Raw genomic sequence first — 17,466 nt, 5'->3', positions numbered from 1 at the left:
CGCAGGCTGCCGGGCTCTCAGTCAGGTCAGCTGACGCTACTATTAGTCAGAGCCTTCTTCAGTGCCACCCGCCCCATCGTCTCCACCTCGTCTCGAGCTTATCAGCGCGGAATCAAAGAGCAACTTGATGAATATTCAAAGTTTCCGTTCTCGGCGGCTGAAGAAAGGACAAAGGTCGACGGACGCCCTTTTTAACACGTTTCAAAAACCAAGTTGCCATCGAACAGAGCTCAACTCGCTCTTGGGAGGATAAACCACAGGGAAAGTGCGGGTTTGAATCCATTGTGCACACTCACTAGCTTATAAGGCTATTTTAAAATCGCAGGCGTGCGTCTTTCGGCGCTGCTGATTTCTTCCGTCGGAGGGTCGAAGCATCTTCAAAATGTTGCTTGAACACCCGGGGTCGAGTTGTCAGAACACCGGAAATTTTTCCCGGTACAGTGCAGGCCAAGGTAAGGGACATTTTAATTTATTCACTGTGAGTATGATATGCCTTGTCTTCTGTTAGTTTGGTAAGAGCTTCTATTAAATGCAGAAAGTACTGAGCTTTAATTGATGTCCTGCAGTCCTTTAATGAGTCACAAATAGGCGTGAAATGGAGGATAATAGAGGAAATAAGCACAGCAGGACATGGGGGGGTCCTTGTATTGCTGAGTGAACTCTGACAAGCATGAAATAGGCTGTTAACTTCTAATATATACATATGCGGTTTATGTTCAATTATTAACGGGTTGGATGCACTCATGCGTACAAAAAAGAGAAGATGTTAAAGTTGCAGAAAACGCTTCGTTATTCAGCGACCCATGTTGATGTATACAGACTGTTTTACGCTGCGTGCGGGAGACGTTATGAATCCGTAATGAGCCTTCATTGTTAGGGGAATCATACGAACAGATGTTATGCGCGTGCTGTCATTTCACACCGCCGCCTGCGGTTGTCACGGGAGCTCAGGGCGCAGATATAGCGGATAGGGAGAGACCACCGGACCCACTGTGGCGAAAGTAGCCTTTTGCGGCTGTATACAACAGACTGCCAGCAGACACGGAGCTGCTCCCACCCGCAGCCCACCGGCGCAATAGTGCTCAACAGGTGTCACATTCCTGCCCTGACAGGTGGGACACCTGAGGTTGCCATTCAGGGGAGGTGGAGCGTAGTGGTGGTCGCATTCAAAGGTTTTCAGTAGGAATAACTAAATTATTATGTTGGGGAAAAAATACTCCAAAGACTTTAAAATACATGTTTAAACTGTGAATTAGGCCTGATTTTTCTATAGGCTATTTATTCTTATAAGACATAATCCTGTCTAAGTTACAGTCATTAAGCGCAATAATAGTTTAAATTGATTGTTTATGAATGAAATTTGACAGAGAATTTTAAAATATTTACAATCTAGTCGCCAATCTGATTTTTAAGCCAACTTCAAATTAAGGAAATTCAGCGAAAAACGAAAATTCTTCTCCTTCTTCTTTTTTTAATCATTCTTGCTGCTTTCTCTGACTGACTGACCATTACGCTGATGGTCATTGTATCGCGTTGTTGTCACATTACTGTCGAACTCACTCCTCAAAACTGAGCGATCAATATGACATAAAGAAATATTACAAAGCTGAAAAGTAAAAAAGGCACCCATGAAGCGCACACCTTTTTCTCCAAAACGTCTTTCATATACTTCTGAAGTGCAGGCAAATAGGACATTGATTTTAGATTCATCAGCGGCCCGGGCGTGCTGTGGCACTACCCGTGATTTCCCCAGGCTCTCTTTTGTGCCAAAGATCAGTGTCAATAAAATTCATTGGGGTGTTGGCCCGATCAACATGTTATTGAACAGCCAATCTCTCCCCTAAATAAACACTTGTCTTTGATCACTCAACTCACATGAGATGAAGATTGTGCGTGTGTGTGCGTGCGTGTGTATAAGACTACATCACTCATTTAAAATCTGATAGAATAGGCTATAAAACAATACATACACATCGCCATAAGCAAGTTAAAATAAGTATGTAAAATCATAAAAAATGCATTATTTGTTTTTTTAAAACAACAACAATAATAGTACTAGCACCAATAATAATAAGAGAGAGATATTTATTTTATTTTTCGAAGAGTGAAAATGCTTGCACTGGTTATTTTGCATTTTTTCCTGGTCCAATATTTATTTTACTTGTTTTAGTAAACAACGTAGCCACATACGTTTTGCAGGACAAAAAACACAATAATTTGAAGAAGAAAAAAAAACAGGCCAATGCAAGGGTCTAAATTCAACTGCTCAATCTTTCCTTTACGCATTGCAGTACCGGAATCTGAATTAAAAACGGGCTCCCAAGGTGTGTCGTCTTGAGAAACTACTTTGGTTGATCTACATAAAATCTACAGCTGTTACCTGGTGGTGTGGATTTTTTGCGGCTGAACATCTAGTTTTTGTTGACCCCAAACAGGGATCATTAAGACATGTTGATCTATTAATGTTCTCCCTTTGGCTCCCAATTCAAAACAGTGAAGAGAATAGAAAAAACTATGATGCACTAACGGAGAAGCTGTTGGTAAAATCTGATACATAATATTTGCTGTAGTTCTTTTTTTTTTTTAAAGGGGGCATTTGTAAACCACTTTCAATACTGTAATAGCATGGGCACGTCATTTGTTCTTTCCCTTTTTATGAATGAACTGGTCCATCCAAAGGTTGTTTATATCATATCGTTCAGTGTGATGGTGGTAAGAGAAATAAAATATCATTGGATGAAGTCAGGAAAGTGAAAAAAGTGGATTTGAATTCGTAGGGTTTAAAATGTGAAGTAAAATAAATAAATGATCATATGGTTGTCTTCTTGTTTAGGCTACAATATTGTAACGCGTATCTGAGTAACGTAACCACCCAACACTGTAACTCTTTTGGCTTTTCCTTGGCTTTTTTTTTTCTCTTTCCGGGTAAGGTACTCTGTAGGTGATGTTAATCTATCTCCCTGTCGCCCAGGAAACGGCGCAGCGTAATCCTGTACAGGCTTCAACACACTGAAGCGTAAAAGCAAAACTCTGCTGCACACTAGCGCGTTTTCTGCTCACATTGGGGGCCCTCGTGATCTACAAATTAGACAAACTCGGATAGATCACACACGGGACAGACTTGCATGAACGTAAGCGTAAATCATGAGCAATGGATGGACATGGTGAGCGCAACTCTCTAAAAGAGGCACCAAATAACACGGAGATGCTACTTGCTTTGCTGTCGCACAGTGACGAACTACGGAAAGGTAACCGCAACCCAAAATATGATGATTTTTTTCGTTTTTGCACTGTTTATGCTACACATACCTCTATATATTCAGGCTGCATGACTCATACATACTGGACTTTAGCGGCTTTATTAACCTAACATCTGAAATAGGCCTGAAAGTATGGCCGTAGGAGTAATTGCGATCTGCTGATACTGCTTCCAATAAGCTCAATGGGAGGGTGCTTACTATTCTCAAACTGACAAATGGATAATGGATGTTACACCTCTGCTGTTGTTTTAATTTTGGAAGAATATCCTGCTGTTTTAAAGGAGTTGAGGCAGAGGAAATGTGCCATTTTCGTCGCACCAGATCTCTGCAACTTTTACGCATCACACTTTATCCTTTGATATATATGAGTAATTGTTTGAATGTCGATATATAACGTGGGCAAATCTACACTCGAGTCCACTGTCTGTGAGGATAAATCAGGCGTAACTCAGTCAATCAACCTTTTTATTTGGAGGATCGGTTTTACGCATATATTACGTCTGTTATAAACGTTCAGGCTGCTTATGTAGAAGAATACTGTGTCAAATTGATGGTATAAGCTTCTTCTTTTTCTATTAACTTTTGTTGAATAATTGTACTTCCGCCTCGTTTACCAACACACCATCCAGTTTTTATCATGCTGCATCGAACCTCACCTGCTCCAAACACAGCCATGTTGGATTTACGTAAGCGATTTCGATTGGGATTTGCAACAGCTATAATTTTAATATTTCGAGTGGGCCTACAAGGTGAGCAAATTGCTTGGACAACTTATTGGTTTGCACTGTGAGATTATAGGCCGAAGCTTTCTAGTTTTACAGAGCGCACTGAATTAATGATGACCTGGATACACCTGCTCTTGACGTGGCTCCCTCCGCAACTTGTGCTGGGCTCGCTGGTGATGCCAGAAGGAATGGCTCATTAAATTTTTACGAATTGTCACAACAGAACAATAGGAATGCGATTCCTTGCACGGATGGAATATGAAGTGGTTGCGCTTCTGTTTAATAAGTAATAAAGTAGCCAGATAACGTCTTACCTGGCATTTTAGTTGTCCTTGTTAATAATTTGGCGGCTTTGGTTTCTGATAATAATAAAAAAAATTAAAAACAGAAAGCTGCTGTCTTACGTCGTTTTTCGGCTTGAGTGAACGTTGTTAAAATATCCCGAACGGTGTTTTATGTTGTTACGCAGGCCTGTGTTTCTGAGCTGTATCAATTATTGTTAAAAGTGATTACGCTGACAAAATAATAATCGACTAACCAAGATTCGTTATTGAGCTAATAATTCTAAGATGATGCTGCCATATATGGATTAAAATGGTCCTCTTTTTTCTGCAGAATATTCCAGACTATTCATTCTTAAACTTTTTTCATTATCATGTGTAGGCAGAATAAATGTGTGAATTTTCATTTTTAAATGATATGTCAATAAGGACATATATCCATTTATATATATATATATATATTATAAACACTTGAAATATTGTGAGTATTTTATTTAATTATAGTTTTACTTAACAACAGATGTTAATAAATGAGAAATCATCAATTTGAGTCTGTTTTCTTAAATGTACGTAAAACCCTCCTCTCCAATCTAAGGGCATCCCGAAGTACAACATTTAAAATAAATTAAAATATTTAAGGCCTGTGTTGATTAGGCACGTTTTTTTATTTTGTTATTCCTCGATCGCTTGAACCTGGTTGACTGGAAATGGATGTCCTATTGACGAAATCTTTAGGTTGCACCAATACATGTGGGGACACCAGTGATTAATCTCAGCTGACATTCAGTCCCCCTATTTTTAGCATCTATAAGCAGTACACACACGTTTAATAAATGGTTTATCACACACTATAATGTAGTTATCAGCAGATAAAAGTGTTTATTAATGTATAACTGAATAACTATGTAACGCTACAGGTCACCCAAAAGTGGAGGCTGATGTATTAACAGGTAATGAATGACGATACAGTTTAATACAGTTGCAATAATATAAAACACGTTTTCATGGAAGGTGATTTCTAATAATGGACACTTTACATGTCCTCATACATTATGGTGTTTTACAAAGTATGTATTAAATGTTTGTTTATAAATGATAAATACAAGAGTCTAAGGTAAATTGTTACCCACCAATCATATTAAACCAGGTCCACACGATCCAATGTAGACTCATTGGTTTACGCTGCTATGTTGATCATTTCATTGTAATCTTCTTTTTTTTTTTCTTCGCTCATTCTCCATCGTCGACAGTGTGGTGTGTCTACACTGGGATAATACATTTATACATAAATAAGCATGGATTAAGTCTCTTTCGAGACGTGTGATATAAAGAGTGATAATGATGATTTTGTTGATGATGATGATGATGATGATGGTGGTGGTGGTAGTGATTAGACAGTTCAATTACATTCTATTATAATTATATTAAGTACAATTTAATGTAATTTGATCTCCTAATAAAATTGGTGTATATTATATAGAATATTTAATATACTAATATTTTACAAATGAAATGACAAATGAAGCTAAAATGTGAGTCTTGTATAATTAAACAGGTGTGTTCATTCACATATAATTGTCCTAAGTATGGCGAGTGTGCACGTTTTCAGGTATTTCAGGTTCAGTTGTCCTCCAGACTGTTTTATGGACAATATTTGTTTATTTGTTGTTTTTTTAAACATATCTAACACATGTTGAATTGAATAAAGTATTTTGGACATTATGTCTCCTGCAGAGATCCCAGTATGTGCAGGCTGCAATCAACACATCGTAGACCGCTTTATCCTCAAAGTGCTGGATCGCCACTGGCACAGCAAGTGCCTGAAATGCAGCGACTGCCAGGCACAGCTGGCGGACAAGTGCTTCAGCAGGGGAGACAGCGTCTACTGCAAAGACGATTTCTTCAAGTGAGTAGCTTTCAAAAAATGTCTAAGGGATATTTTTGTTTTGTTTTGTTGTTAATAATCATTTTAAGACAACGATGTGTGGAAAGTTATCATGTGTTGATGGCGACTTTCTAAATTCCCAAAAGGAGATTCGGGACCAAATGCGCAGCCTGTCAGCAGGGGATACCGCCCACACAGGTGGTGAGGAGAGCGCAGGACTTTGTCTACCACCTGCATTGTTTTGCCTGCATCGTGTGCAAGAGGCAGCTGGCCACAGGTGACGAGTACTACCTGATGGAGGACAGCAGGCTGGTCTGCAAGGCCGACTACGAGACAGCCAAACAAAGAGGTGAGATTCAACTTTAAATGACCGTCCCAACATTTCTGTTGTTTGCTCGGATGACAGCATTATTTATGATTTTACACAGACCTGTTTTTAAGTACCTGCTTTGAGTTGTGGGTTTGGCGTGACAATGAGGTCACCCATAAACTCTGACCCACCTGCGCTAATTGCATCATTGCCCGCAACCCAATCGATAGCAAACTGCGTAAAGCGGAGGCCTGGAAGCTTACACTTGCACTTTGCACTTGAAGAAATCAGCTTTCAATAGGTCCTGTTATTGTGCTGCGCATGTGTGCGTGCACGTCCTGGGAAAAGAGAGAGAGAGAGAGAGAGAGAGAGAGAGAGAGAGAGAGAGAGAGAGAGAGAGAGAGAGAGAGAGAGAGAGAGAGAGAGAGAGAGAAGATGGAAGCCCAAGAACTCATGTGGATAAAATAATAACATGTTTATGTCATTATGTGCAGAGGTCCATATTATTTACGAGATAGGAGAAAACTATTATTATGTTTATTTATATTATATGTACAAGAGCTACAATGATTTAAATGTCTACATGTTTTGTCTGATGCTATTTGAAACGAATTCACATTTTGGCAGATTTTTTTGTATGTGTTTCATGTTTATGTAGCCTATGTTCATTAGTTAGCAGTAATAAAGTCTGAACACAAAGAGAGATTTTTTTATGTCTGACTCAAGATACATGGAATACATGCTAGGCTAGTCAGACACATAATACAACTCACTTTACTAAAAACACAATATAAATGCAGTAGAACAATAATGCTCATGTCTCTGGGTTAATATTTAATTCAACTATTTACAAAGTTACCAAATGAGAATTACTGTTATTATCTCTTGTCTGTAATGATAATTCATTCTTTTCTATTTATACATAAAGTATACATTTGAGATAATTTCCTGTAGACATTTCATCAGAATTGTATCTATACTACTGTGTGTGTACTACTGTAACATCACATTTTTAATGTATTTTTTTAAATTAATTAAGTTCATGATATTTTTATCACACATATCATGTATCACATATTAGACTAGACAACTAGTATTACTATAGATATTAACTATAATATGACTATATATATTTAGTATAGTATTACTATAGATGTTTATATTCACTATTTGTAGGTTGATGAAGGTGTAAATATGCTTTCACATCTGTCATCACTGATTATGCTTCAGATTGACTCTAAACACTGATGATCTGCTAACAGCCCGAAGCATTTTCATTAGATACCCAGTTTATATCAATAAAGAGTCTACTAACACCACATCTACTTTACTGGAAGCCCAGCAGACTGTGTTCCCTCGCAGAGCAGACTGGTCAAGTTTTATCTCCCCATCTGTTTGTTTGAATTTACGGCCCTGCACCAAGTGCTGATTTATGCAACGAGTTAACGCAAGTTTTCACAAAAAACACACACGTTGATTTTACTAATGAGAGGGCGCAATTACTTGGGCGGCATCCATTTGGATGATGTGCTTCGTGTTTTGCTGTGCTGGCCAACAGATGTGCAGACATGATGCAATTATGCACAGGATGCCAGGTTTTGCTTTATAGGCAGAAGATAATTTATCCATTCATGTTAAATTTGAATGTTGTATATTATACAAGTTGTTTAAGCTATTAGTTGCTATGAATGTGTGTTTTTATGAAAGATATTCATGTATGGAAAGGAAGAATTTATCCTGAGACTCTATACAGAAAAGTTTCTCTAGTTAATAGTGATATCTGTATTATAATTTATTTTTTGTATTAGAGAGCAATGAAATGAATCAAGTATTATGGCAGACAGAGGGGAAAACACTATGCTCTTACCATATACATTCTCTAATTTCTTATTAATCTGATTATTATCAAATGAATCTACTTGCATTTTTCTTGAGAAACCTTAAAAATATACATATAAACAGAATAACGTCTCTGTCCCAGCATTGTTTACATTGTGTGTTGTCTGTTCCATCTTTCAGAAGCAGATTCGACCGCAAAAAGGCCACGAACAACCATCACGGCTAAACAACTGGAAACACTGAAGAACGCTTACAATAACTCTCCCAAACCTGCCCGCCACGTTCGGGAGCAGCTATCATCAGAGACAGGCCTGGATATGCGGGTTGTGCAGGTAAAGTATATTATTATCCATTAAGGACTATTCCATTAGTGTCCTGACTTCATTATCAAGGGACAATTGTAGCTGAACTGGCACAAGCCTACTGTATGAACGTGTGTGTGTGTATGTGTGTGTTTGGGGGGGAATTTACGGCGAGATGGAGTAAAATGAAGTCCACATGAAAGTCAGCATGGTTTAAGTGCAAGCTCGTTAACAATACTAAGAGGGCCCCCTCGCATATTGTCTGCCGCTGAGGAGCCTCACGCCGGTTGCTAGGTGGTGGTCATATATATTGTTTTATTTGCAAGGACAAAAGTGGAGACGGAAGCCACTAAAATGCTCCTCATTATTCAGTGAAAGGAAAGAGGTGAAGAGGGTTCATCTAGGGTGGAATATCATTAAGGAGCATGTAAAACTGCTTTTTGTGCTTGCAAGAAAAAGATTAATTTGGTGTGTGAGATCACATGAATAAGAAAATTAATTTTGTATCAGATTTCTTAGCTATTTTCAAGCAGTGAATTTAACAGGCAGTTGAGATCTAGACCAGTATGTGTTACATATGTCTTACCCTAAAGTGAAAACCTTAAATTTATGGATCAGATCAAAAGCGGATACAGGAAAATTTGAATAATGTAAGTCAGTGGCATGTTAACCTGTCTGCTCCTTGGCGTGAGGACAACTTGTAGCTGTCGTAAAGTTAATTAAAAGCATGATAAATCTGGTGTAAGGGGACACTGGTCTCAGGGTTACTGTCCAGAGTCACTGTTTCAGTCAAGTGGTGTCCAGACAGTCCTTGAAAATTAATTTAGTTTTAATGCTTAAGAGTGTGCATTAAGGGTGGTCTTTGCATATAGATGACTCTGAGATGCATGGTGACTAAAACACACTGGCTTATTGTTTAGAATATATAGAATAATGTAAATAAATTTAAATGAAATTGCATTTAAAAACATTCTTGCTGCAACTGACTAGGGTTTTTTCTTTTAGTAATTAAGAAATATAGATCCAGTTAAGGCCAAATGTAACACATATAAATGCTTTTTATTGATTCAATTTCTCTGTTTATAATGAATCACCAAAACTTTTGCCAAATTTACAATGTCTTCTTTTTCTCCCTCAGGTTTGGTTTCAGAACAGACGAGCTAAGGAGAAAAGGCTGAAGAAAGACGCCGGGCGGCAGAGGTGGGGGCAATACTTTCGCAACATGAAGAGGTCGCGGGGAAGCTCCAAATCAGACAAGGACAGTATCCAGGAAGAGGGAATGGACAGCGACGCCGAGGTGTCTTTTACAGGTAGAGTCAATCACGCAAAAATGATACAAAGAAGATGTGTTACTAACAACATAACTTAGCATAACATAACAATGATACTCAAGTGGGCCTTGATAGTGTGACAGTGAGCCAGCATGCACAATACCAGCTGAAAGGTTGATCAGCTCTAACAGAATTTATAATGTTCTGCCATCTCTTATTATCCATCCATCTGTAATTTCTACCTTTATCATTAGGTGTTTATTCAAAATTGTATTATTTCTTTAGTTTGTTGCTGTGGTGATATTCAATTAAGAAATGTATGACTGTGGTAATTAAACAGCAGCTATTTTGATAAACAAATAATTGTTTTAGTCTTTTTTTTTAACAAACGCTAAAGATGAACTGGTTGCAGGTTCGCAAATGTGACGATTTGAAGCTTTTCTTTGCCATACATGATAGTAAATTGAATATATATGGATTTTGGACTTTTGATCAGACAAAAGAAGACATCTGATGACATCACTGTAAGCACTAAGAATTCAAAATATTTAATAGAGAAAATAATAGCCAGATAAATAAATAATGAACATATTCATCAGTTGCAGTCCTACTTGTTTGCTCGGTCATTTCCAACCACAATAACAAATGCCACCTCTGTCTACTTGTCCTTGTTGCACAGATGAGCCACCGATGTCAGAGCTCAGCCACACCAACGGCATTTACAGCAGCCTGAGTGAGTCCTCTCCAGCCATGGGTGGCCGCCAAGGTGGCAACAACCACGGCTCCTTCCCCCTGGAGCACGGCATCCTCCCCTCTCAAGACCAGTTCCACGACATCCGCTCCAACAGCCCCTACGGCCTTCCGCAGTCGCCGGGGCCACTGCAGGCACTACCCAGACACCAGCCTCTAATCACCAGCCTGGTCTACCCTGACTCAGGCCTTTCTATCATGACCCAGGGCAGCGTACCCGGGATCAACCCTGCCGTGAGGGTCTCCATGGGGGCAGCCAACGGCCCAAGCTCGGACCTCTCCACTGGAAGCAGTGGAGGATACCCAGACTTCCCTGCCAGTCCTGCCTCCTGGTTGGACGAAGTAGACCACGGGCAGTTTTGATTGGTCAACGAGAAGAAATTGGACATGTTTATTTTTTTAAATTTTGTTTGTTTTCTGTGTCTTCTGTTGGATTTTTAGAAGTTGGAAAATAGTCACACAGGACAGAGTGGACAGTTACTGTGATGCTGTCCTTGGATCTCACCAATATCTGATTATCAAGTCCATTTAATATCTGTGATCTGGATGGAAAGAAGGAAAATTTCCTTCATTACAAGCACTTGGCCTAATAATTTTACTTCTGTAGTAAAATCTGTACGTAAAGTAAAAGATATGTCAAAAAGTTCTGTTTTCAGGTACCACTATAAGCTTTTTCAGAACAATGTAGAGATCACAGACAGACTCAGAAAGTTCAAACACCAATCATTTCGATATTCACTGACTCTCATCACTTTTTATTCTCATCTCCCTCGACTGCTTTTTGTTATCTACAGTGTGTTCAGGTGCAGAATTCAGTTCAAAGTTTAAATAGTCTTTAAATGTCTGGTTGTTGCCAAATGTCTATATATAAAAATATATATATATACTAATGGTTTATCATTGTGGAGACTTTATTTTTATACAAAACCCCTTCTTGGTCATGAATAAGAACCCAGACATGAGGACTTTGTACATTCTTTAACAGGGATATAGGCAAAATGTAGATGTTGTCTTAAATGGTACCTAGGGGTCCAATTACTTCTATGCATTTGTGTGTTCTCAGATGTATCTCGCTCGTTCTACTGAAAACGACCCCCAACGAGGAACTGCTGTAGCACCCGGGGTCTGATGTATATGTTTGTTTATGTGGAAAATGTTTTATGTCTTATTTATTCCTTCTGGTAATGACAATGATGATGATTCCTGATTAGAAACACAGGACTTTAATAAATTTGTCACCTAAACCAAAACAGGGCACTGTCTTGTCCCTCATTTTAGACAAAATGCGTAATGGTGATGTGTAATTACCTTGCAAATAATTTTGTATATACATTGAATACTGACCATTCAACTATGATGCATTTAAAAACACAGGTGTGCAAAAAAATCTGATAATTTTTGAGAAAATGTTTGTCCTGAATGTTTTTTGGATATTATTTTTGTCACCACTTCATTTTTAAAATTCTGTGTCAAAGCTGAGAAACATGAACCAACAATTTCAATTTATCTTATATCTTACATGCAGCATCTACCCTATACATGTATCTTGTATATCTAGAGCATATCACAGCACTGATAGTGAAACCAGAGCAAGCCCACAGTTCTGTCCGCATGTGCAAATTGAGTATCTGGCTAACTACCAACACTGTATCAGGGGTTCAACAGCTCTTTAGTGGAGAAATTTGATGCAGACAAAGAGTCAACTCATCAATTCAGAGATTACTGGGTCTTGTTTGCCCAAATGCCCCTATGGGAAAGGAATCTCCAATCCATTAGCCGAGAAGGGATCAGGTGCCCCTTGTGAATTTCCTCATTTGTTTAGTTATTCAAAGTCAGGTTCAATTAAATTGATTAAACAGCGTGAGTGTGCGCGGGCATGTATGTGTGTATGTATGTGTGTGTATGTGTGTGTGTGCAAATGCATGTTTATGTATTTGCTTCGATACTGTAATGGCTTGATATGTGTGTGTGCATGTGAGCATGTGCGCGTGCCAGTGTGTAAACACTCCTGCATGGTGTGTAGGTGACTTAATGATTTATTTATTTTTTTTAGCTGTCATATTTATATTTATTTAATTATTTACAGAAGTACCTCTTTACTGTCTCTAAGCAGTTTATGGAGTATAACTATTTAACCAAAAAATACGATTTGTGGAACTCCATATTTAATGTAGTGTAATTTCAGCTGAATCATCCTAAATATGCAGATTATAAAGATAATTTAGTCAAGTACATTACTGAAGCACCGTTTTGAAGTACCTGTACATTACATTTACTACATTTCTGGGGGCAACATTATACTTTTTACACCACTACTTTTATCTTACAGTTACTTTGCAGTTTAACATTTTACATATAAAACATATGATAAACCAAACATGCAATTTTATCATTGGTAAAGTGTTAATCAGAGTGTAAAGTAGTGCAAATGATCCCCTCCGAGTCCATCTACAACATCAAAATTCTGCTTACACATCAATCTACCAACAATCTAATCAAATGATATAATATATACTGTAATAATTGAATACTCTTCTTCCACATTAAGAGTAGTCTTGCTCAATTTAGGTATATGTTCTTGATGTAGTGATAATTTACTTGGTACTACTTTTTTTTTTTTTTTAAATGAATGTTTACACTGAGGTGTTGTTAATTTTTATGAAAGTAAAGAATAAGACCTTTTTTACCACAAAAAATAACACCAGTCATACTTTCCAATGAATTATGCTTCACTTCATTCATGCATAATCAGACAATTGTGAACAAAATAATTGATTGGAGCATTAAGTAAATACTGTATGGATGATGAATGTTGTTTATTGTGTTTGTGTATGTGTTACTGTCTGCATGTTCAGCTTTGTGAGCGCATGTGCAGATCTATAAATGACATGCAATAAGGTGAACGCCAGCTGTCCCCAAACCCTTTGTTTTGGAGCACAACCTCCAACTTCCTCTGTCATTAATGGCTGCCTGCTCTGCTCCTCGGGTTCCCAGAACAAGAAAAGGAACACTAGACAGGATATTCAGCTGAATCCTTCCAGCTGAGTGGCAGGTATCACTGTTGCCTCGCAAAAGCGACAGGTGTGTAACCTGACCCAAAGAGTGTTTGGCAACGACAGTAAGGGGGTGAGAGTGAAGTGTCAAAGGCCATGTTAATCTCATACGATAGCCACCTTGGTCAGTTTACTGGCTTGTTTGTATTTGGGGTTAGACAGGCTGCTTTGTCGCAGACTTAGAGCAGTACGCTGTTTATTGTGGTTCTGTTTTAACTAAGTAAAGAGAGCATAGCAACAGGTTACCTTTACTACATGCACATATAGGCCTCTAAGAATTTAAATTAGCATTTTTAAAATGCTGCATGGTGGACAAATAATTTCTCTGTGAATGGTCATACCTTCCTTCACCTTTACTTCCCATCTTCAGAATAGCCCCTTCACACAGCAGGTGTGAAATTGGTGACCATGGGATGAACTCCTCTAAACAAATAACTGGGATTATCCCACTCCACTCTTTCAGATTGAGTTGGAAATCCACTGTTTTCTGAGTAAAGAATTACATTAAGTTAGGTATGCAATTTGTTAGATGAGTTGTGTAAGACTGGCAGAAGGTGGGAAAAAAAGTTTTCACTCAGGTGTTAGTGTCAACAATATAAATCCAGGTGGGAAAGTAAATGGTGGGAAAATAGGATTGAGGGAAGCAGAAGTTGAGAGCTTGTGACTGAAAGCATAATGGGGATGACAGTTAATTGAGACTCATTCTTTGGCAGACAGAAGCTCACTGTGTTAGCCCTCCTTTCTGTCATTGAAATGTAAAGTTGCTGAAGATGATGATGCTGAGAGATACAAGATGCAACAGTGTCACTTCTCTTGTATCTAATAAAATGGCATTTGTAAAAGTAATTGGTGGCTATGACATGTTCATAGAACAAATCAAAATAATCAAAAACATAACTAGGCCATGTTGTGGATGTGTTTAGTTTTGTTTGAAAGCCATTTGAAGGCCAAATGATTCTTACCGTCAAGTATGGTTTGATTTCTATTAACAGCAGTTTGTAATCCCATTGTACTCTGGCTGGAAAATGTGCAAATCTGGAGTAAAAAAAAAGAGACAAGATTCTTTTAAAAAGCAAAACATAGATAAATAATATGTTAATAAGTCAATGTGGATCAGATCCTCTAAGGTGTTATCTACCTGTTCATAATGACATAACCTCAGTTTCAGTAGGAAATTCGATGAAAATGATTTAACGGTACATTTAATCAGTTGTGAAGCACATAGTTATTGAAAATGGTATTTGTTAATGCCACACCAATCATTTGTCATGTTCAGATTGATTTTACACTTTTTCCATTAAAACTATTTGAAGGAAAACTTTCCCTTTTAGTAGTGTGTCAATACAAGCACATATTCTTTCACTAACTCCACAATTAAATTGATCTTAATGTTTTGTTCATTATCTTTTTTTTTCAGCCATTCCCCAACTCCAGAAATGATTTTGTCTTTTCTAAAGCATTGTGGCTACACTTCTACTCTGTTTTAAAAGTACTAGCTCAACAAATATGCTACTCATTTCACCATTCAGCTGGCTCATTGTGTGTCTGTCATGTTAATGTTTTAACAGTCTTTAACTTTCACAAAAAATGAGAACATGAGATCTCATAATTGAAAGTGTCATACAGTATCCTCTTATTATAATGCATCAGTGCATTAAAAACAAGTATCACCACTTACACCACTTTCAGGAATATTTTTTCCTCTTCAGGAGAAATGAGCAAAGCCTCTGATGGAAAGATGATTTTGATTGGTCCAACAAGTTGGATGAGCAATAAAAGTATACCATGTAATTTCTAAGATAGACCATTTTATTTAAAATATTTATCTCTAAATGCTTTAAAGCATACTTTCACAATTTCTAAAGTCTGTCTCAAAACAATAATCAGGAGCCCAAATGAACACTGACACATATTTTAATTGCTGTAATCAATCCTCATGTTCATACCGGCCATTTAGAACTCATTCATGAAGTACCTTCAATCCACAGGACAAAAGCCACAGCCATCCTTCGGTGCAAAATTAATTAATTTGGCACTAATACGAGGCGCGTTATCCTTCCATTGCAGCTTAACACGAAAACACAGTCTGTCCAGACACAAAGAGGTATTTTTTCCCAAAAGACTGTAACTGTGAAGGATATTCACTTTATTTGACTAACTCGGGTGGCTGTAGCCTCACATTATCTTCAGATAAACCTTTAAATACTTTTTTTCCCAAAATGAGACTGTAGATTTTGTCTCCTCTCACTTACATTGTAAGTGTCAATATGAACATTTGGAACGAATACATAAAGAAAAAAAGTATTACTTTTCATTTGAACTTTGCATTATAATGTTCTATATGCATTCTGGAGGGTTTTGAAATACTGAAGTTCAAAGGTTTGACATCCTAGTTAGTAAAACTGACATACAGTATATTTTACTTTTTTTACTTTTTTTGTCAGAATAATAGAATAATAGACACCCTCTAAATATGTAACATCAAAATTTATCATCATCATCACAATTTGTAATGGATTTTTCGCGAGTCTGAGAACTCACTTTGGGTCTTGGATCATACATTTCTATCTGCTGAGGCTTCACAGAAAATAATGATTTTGTTGAAGAAAGTAGACAGATTTGTCTTATTTTGTTTTAATACAAGTCAAAGTCAATGAATGAACTGCTGAAGAGAGTTACGTTTTAATTAATTTAGCAGCATGTTTTAAATTTAAACATAGTAAATACATTTTGTTTTCACTCGCAGATCTGAACTATTAGTACATTTAATCAATTTTTAAAACTAAAAAAATTCAAGACAATTAGAAAGAAAAGAAATGTTTCTTCATTAATTCGCTGATATTTTCTCTTCTCTTTGTTTGTCTTGTTTGCTGTGTCTTTTTATTGCTTAGATTTCAGAGACTTTCTTGTCTTTTTCTGCTTTCAAATTTACTTCTTCCTATTCTATTCTTTTATTCTTATCTTTTTGATAAACTGGGGTCTCTGTCAGTGTCTGTCAGAGCTCTGAATGCAGTCACTCTCATCACCGTGTCTGCTGCAGGACTCAAGTTATAACGTTCAACACACACAAAGTAGTCATAATAAATTAAGTCACTGATTATAACAGTAATTACTGCTAACAACTGTCATTCATGATGATTTTTATTAAATAATCCATTTGGAGGTTTCAAAACCTAAGATTGAGCAATATTTCATGATTATTTCAGCTCCTTTAACAGTCACAGAGCAGTGAGGTCACATAATAAAGAAGCAAAACCTGATTGGTGCTTTGCAGATGATGGAGCCTTTAAGCACCAAGTTTCAGATTGATTTTTGAGATATAACCATTTATTTTCTCAAATTTTAGGGCCAGTAATGCAGAAAAAAAGGTAAACCTTCACAAAACATAAATAACATGTCAAGAATAGTTTCATATGAATAGCTCATTTTTGACAAAAAAATGTCAGATAGAAACTTATATTTGAAGGTCACGATCTGACTGTTGAGACAGGCTTAAAAAATGTGTTAATAATTCTACTAAAACTTACTAGTTTATTCAGATATACTTTTTTTATATTTTATGCAGTAAAGATAAGAGCTTTGCTTAAATACACAGTATTTTGTAGGATGGAATGGGTTGTGGTACATTTTGAGTTTTCAAATATCTTATAATTGCATTTAAAGAGTACTGTGAGATTTAAAAATCAGAGGAGTGTATTCATAAAGTTTGTAAAATAACTATGATGTTTTGGTTTCTAATCAAAGTTGAAAAAGCAAAAGGAAATATATATTCCTCACAGAGTCACAGGTG

General features: G+C 37.2%; 1 protein-coding gene across 2 annotated transcripts; it reads left to right on the top strand.

Annotated features, from left to right (window-relative positions):
• Positions 1 to 382: 382 nt before the first annotated feature.
• Positions 383 to 10,986, top strand: lhx3 (LIM homeobox 3). Of its 2 annotated transcripts, none has more exons than XM_062434673.1 (6): positions 383 to 452; positions 6,001 to 6,172; positions 6,298 to 6,500; positions 8,481 to 8,632; positions 9,741 to 9,912; positions 10,553 to 10,986. In XM_062434673.1, exons 1-6 carry the CDS (start codon positions 383 to 385, stop codon positions 10,984 to 10,986), a joined length of 1,203 nt encoding a protein of 400 aa, XP_062290657.1. The 2 variants fall into 2 exon arrangements, with proteins under 2 accessions (XP_062290657.1, XP_062290656.1); XM_062434672.1 differs by lacking the exon at positions 383 to 452 and adding an exon at positions 3,152 to 3,248.
• Positions 10,987 to 17,466: the final 6,480 nt, after the last annotated feature.

This window comes from Scomber scombrus, chromosome 15 (assembly GCF_963691925.1).
Source record: "Scomber scombrus chromosome 15, fScoSco1.1, whole genome shotgun sequence".
Lineage (NCBI taxonomy): Eukaryota > Metazoa > Chordata > Actinopteri > Scombriformes > Scombridae > Scomber > Scomber scombrus.
The sequence above is the reverse complement of the archived record's forward strand: the minus strand, read 5'-3'. Positions and strand labels throughout refer to the sequence as shown.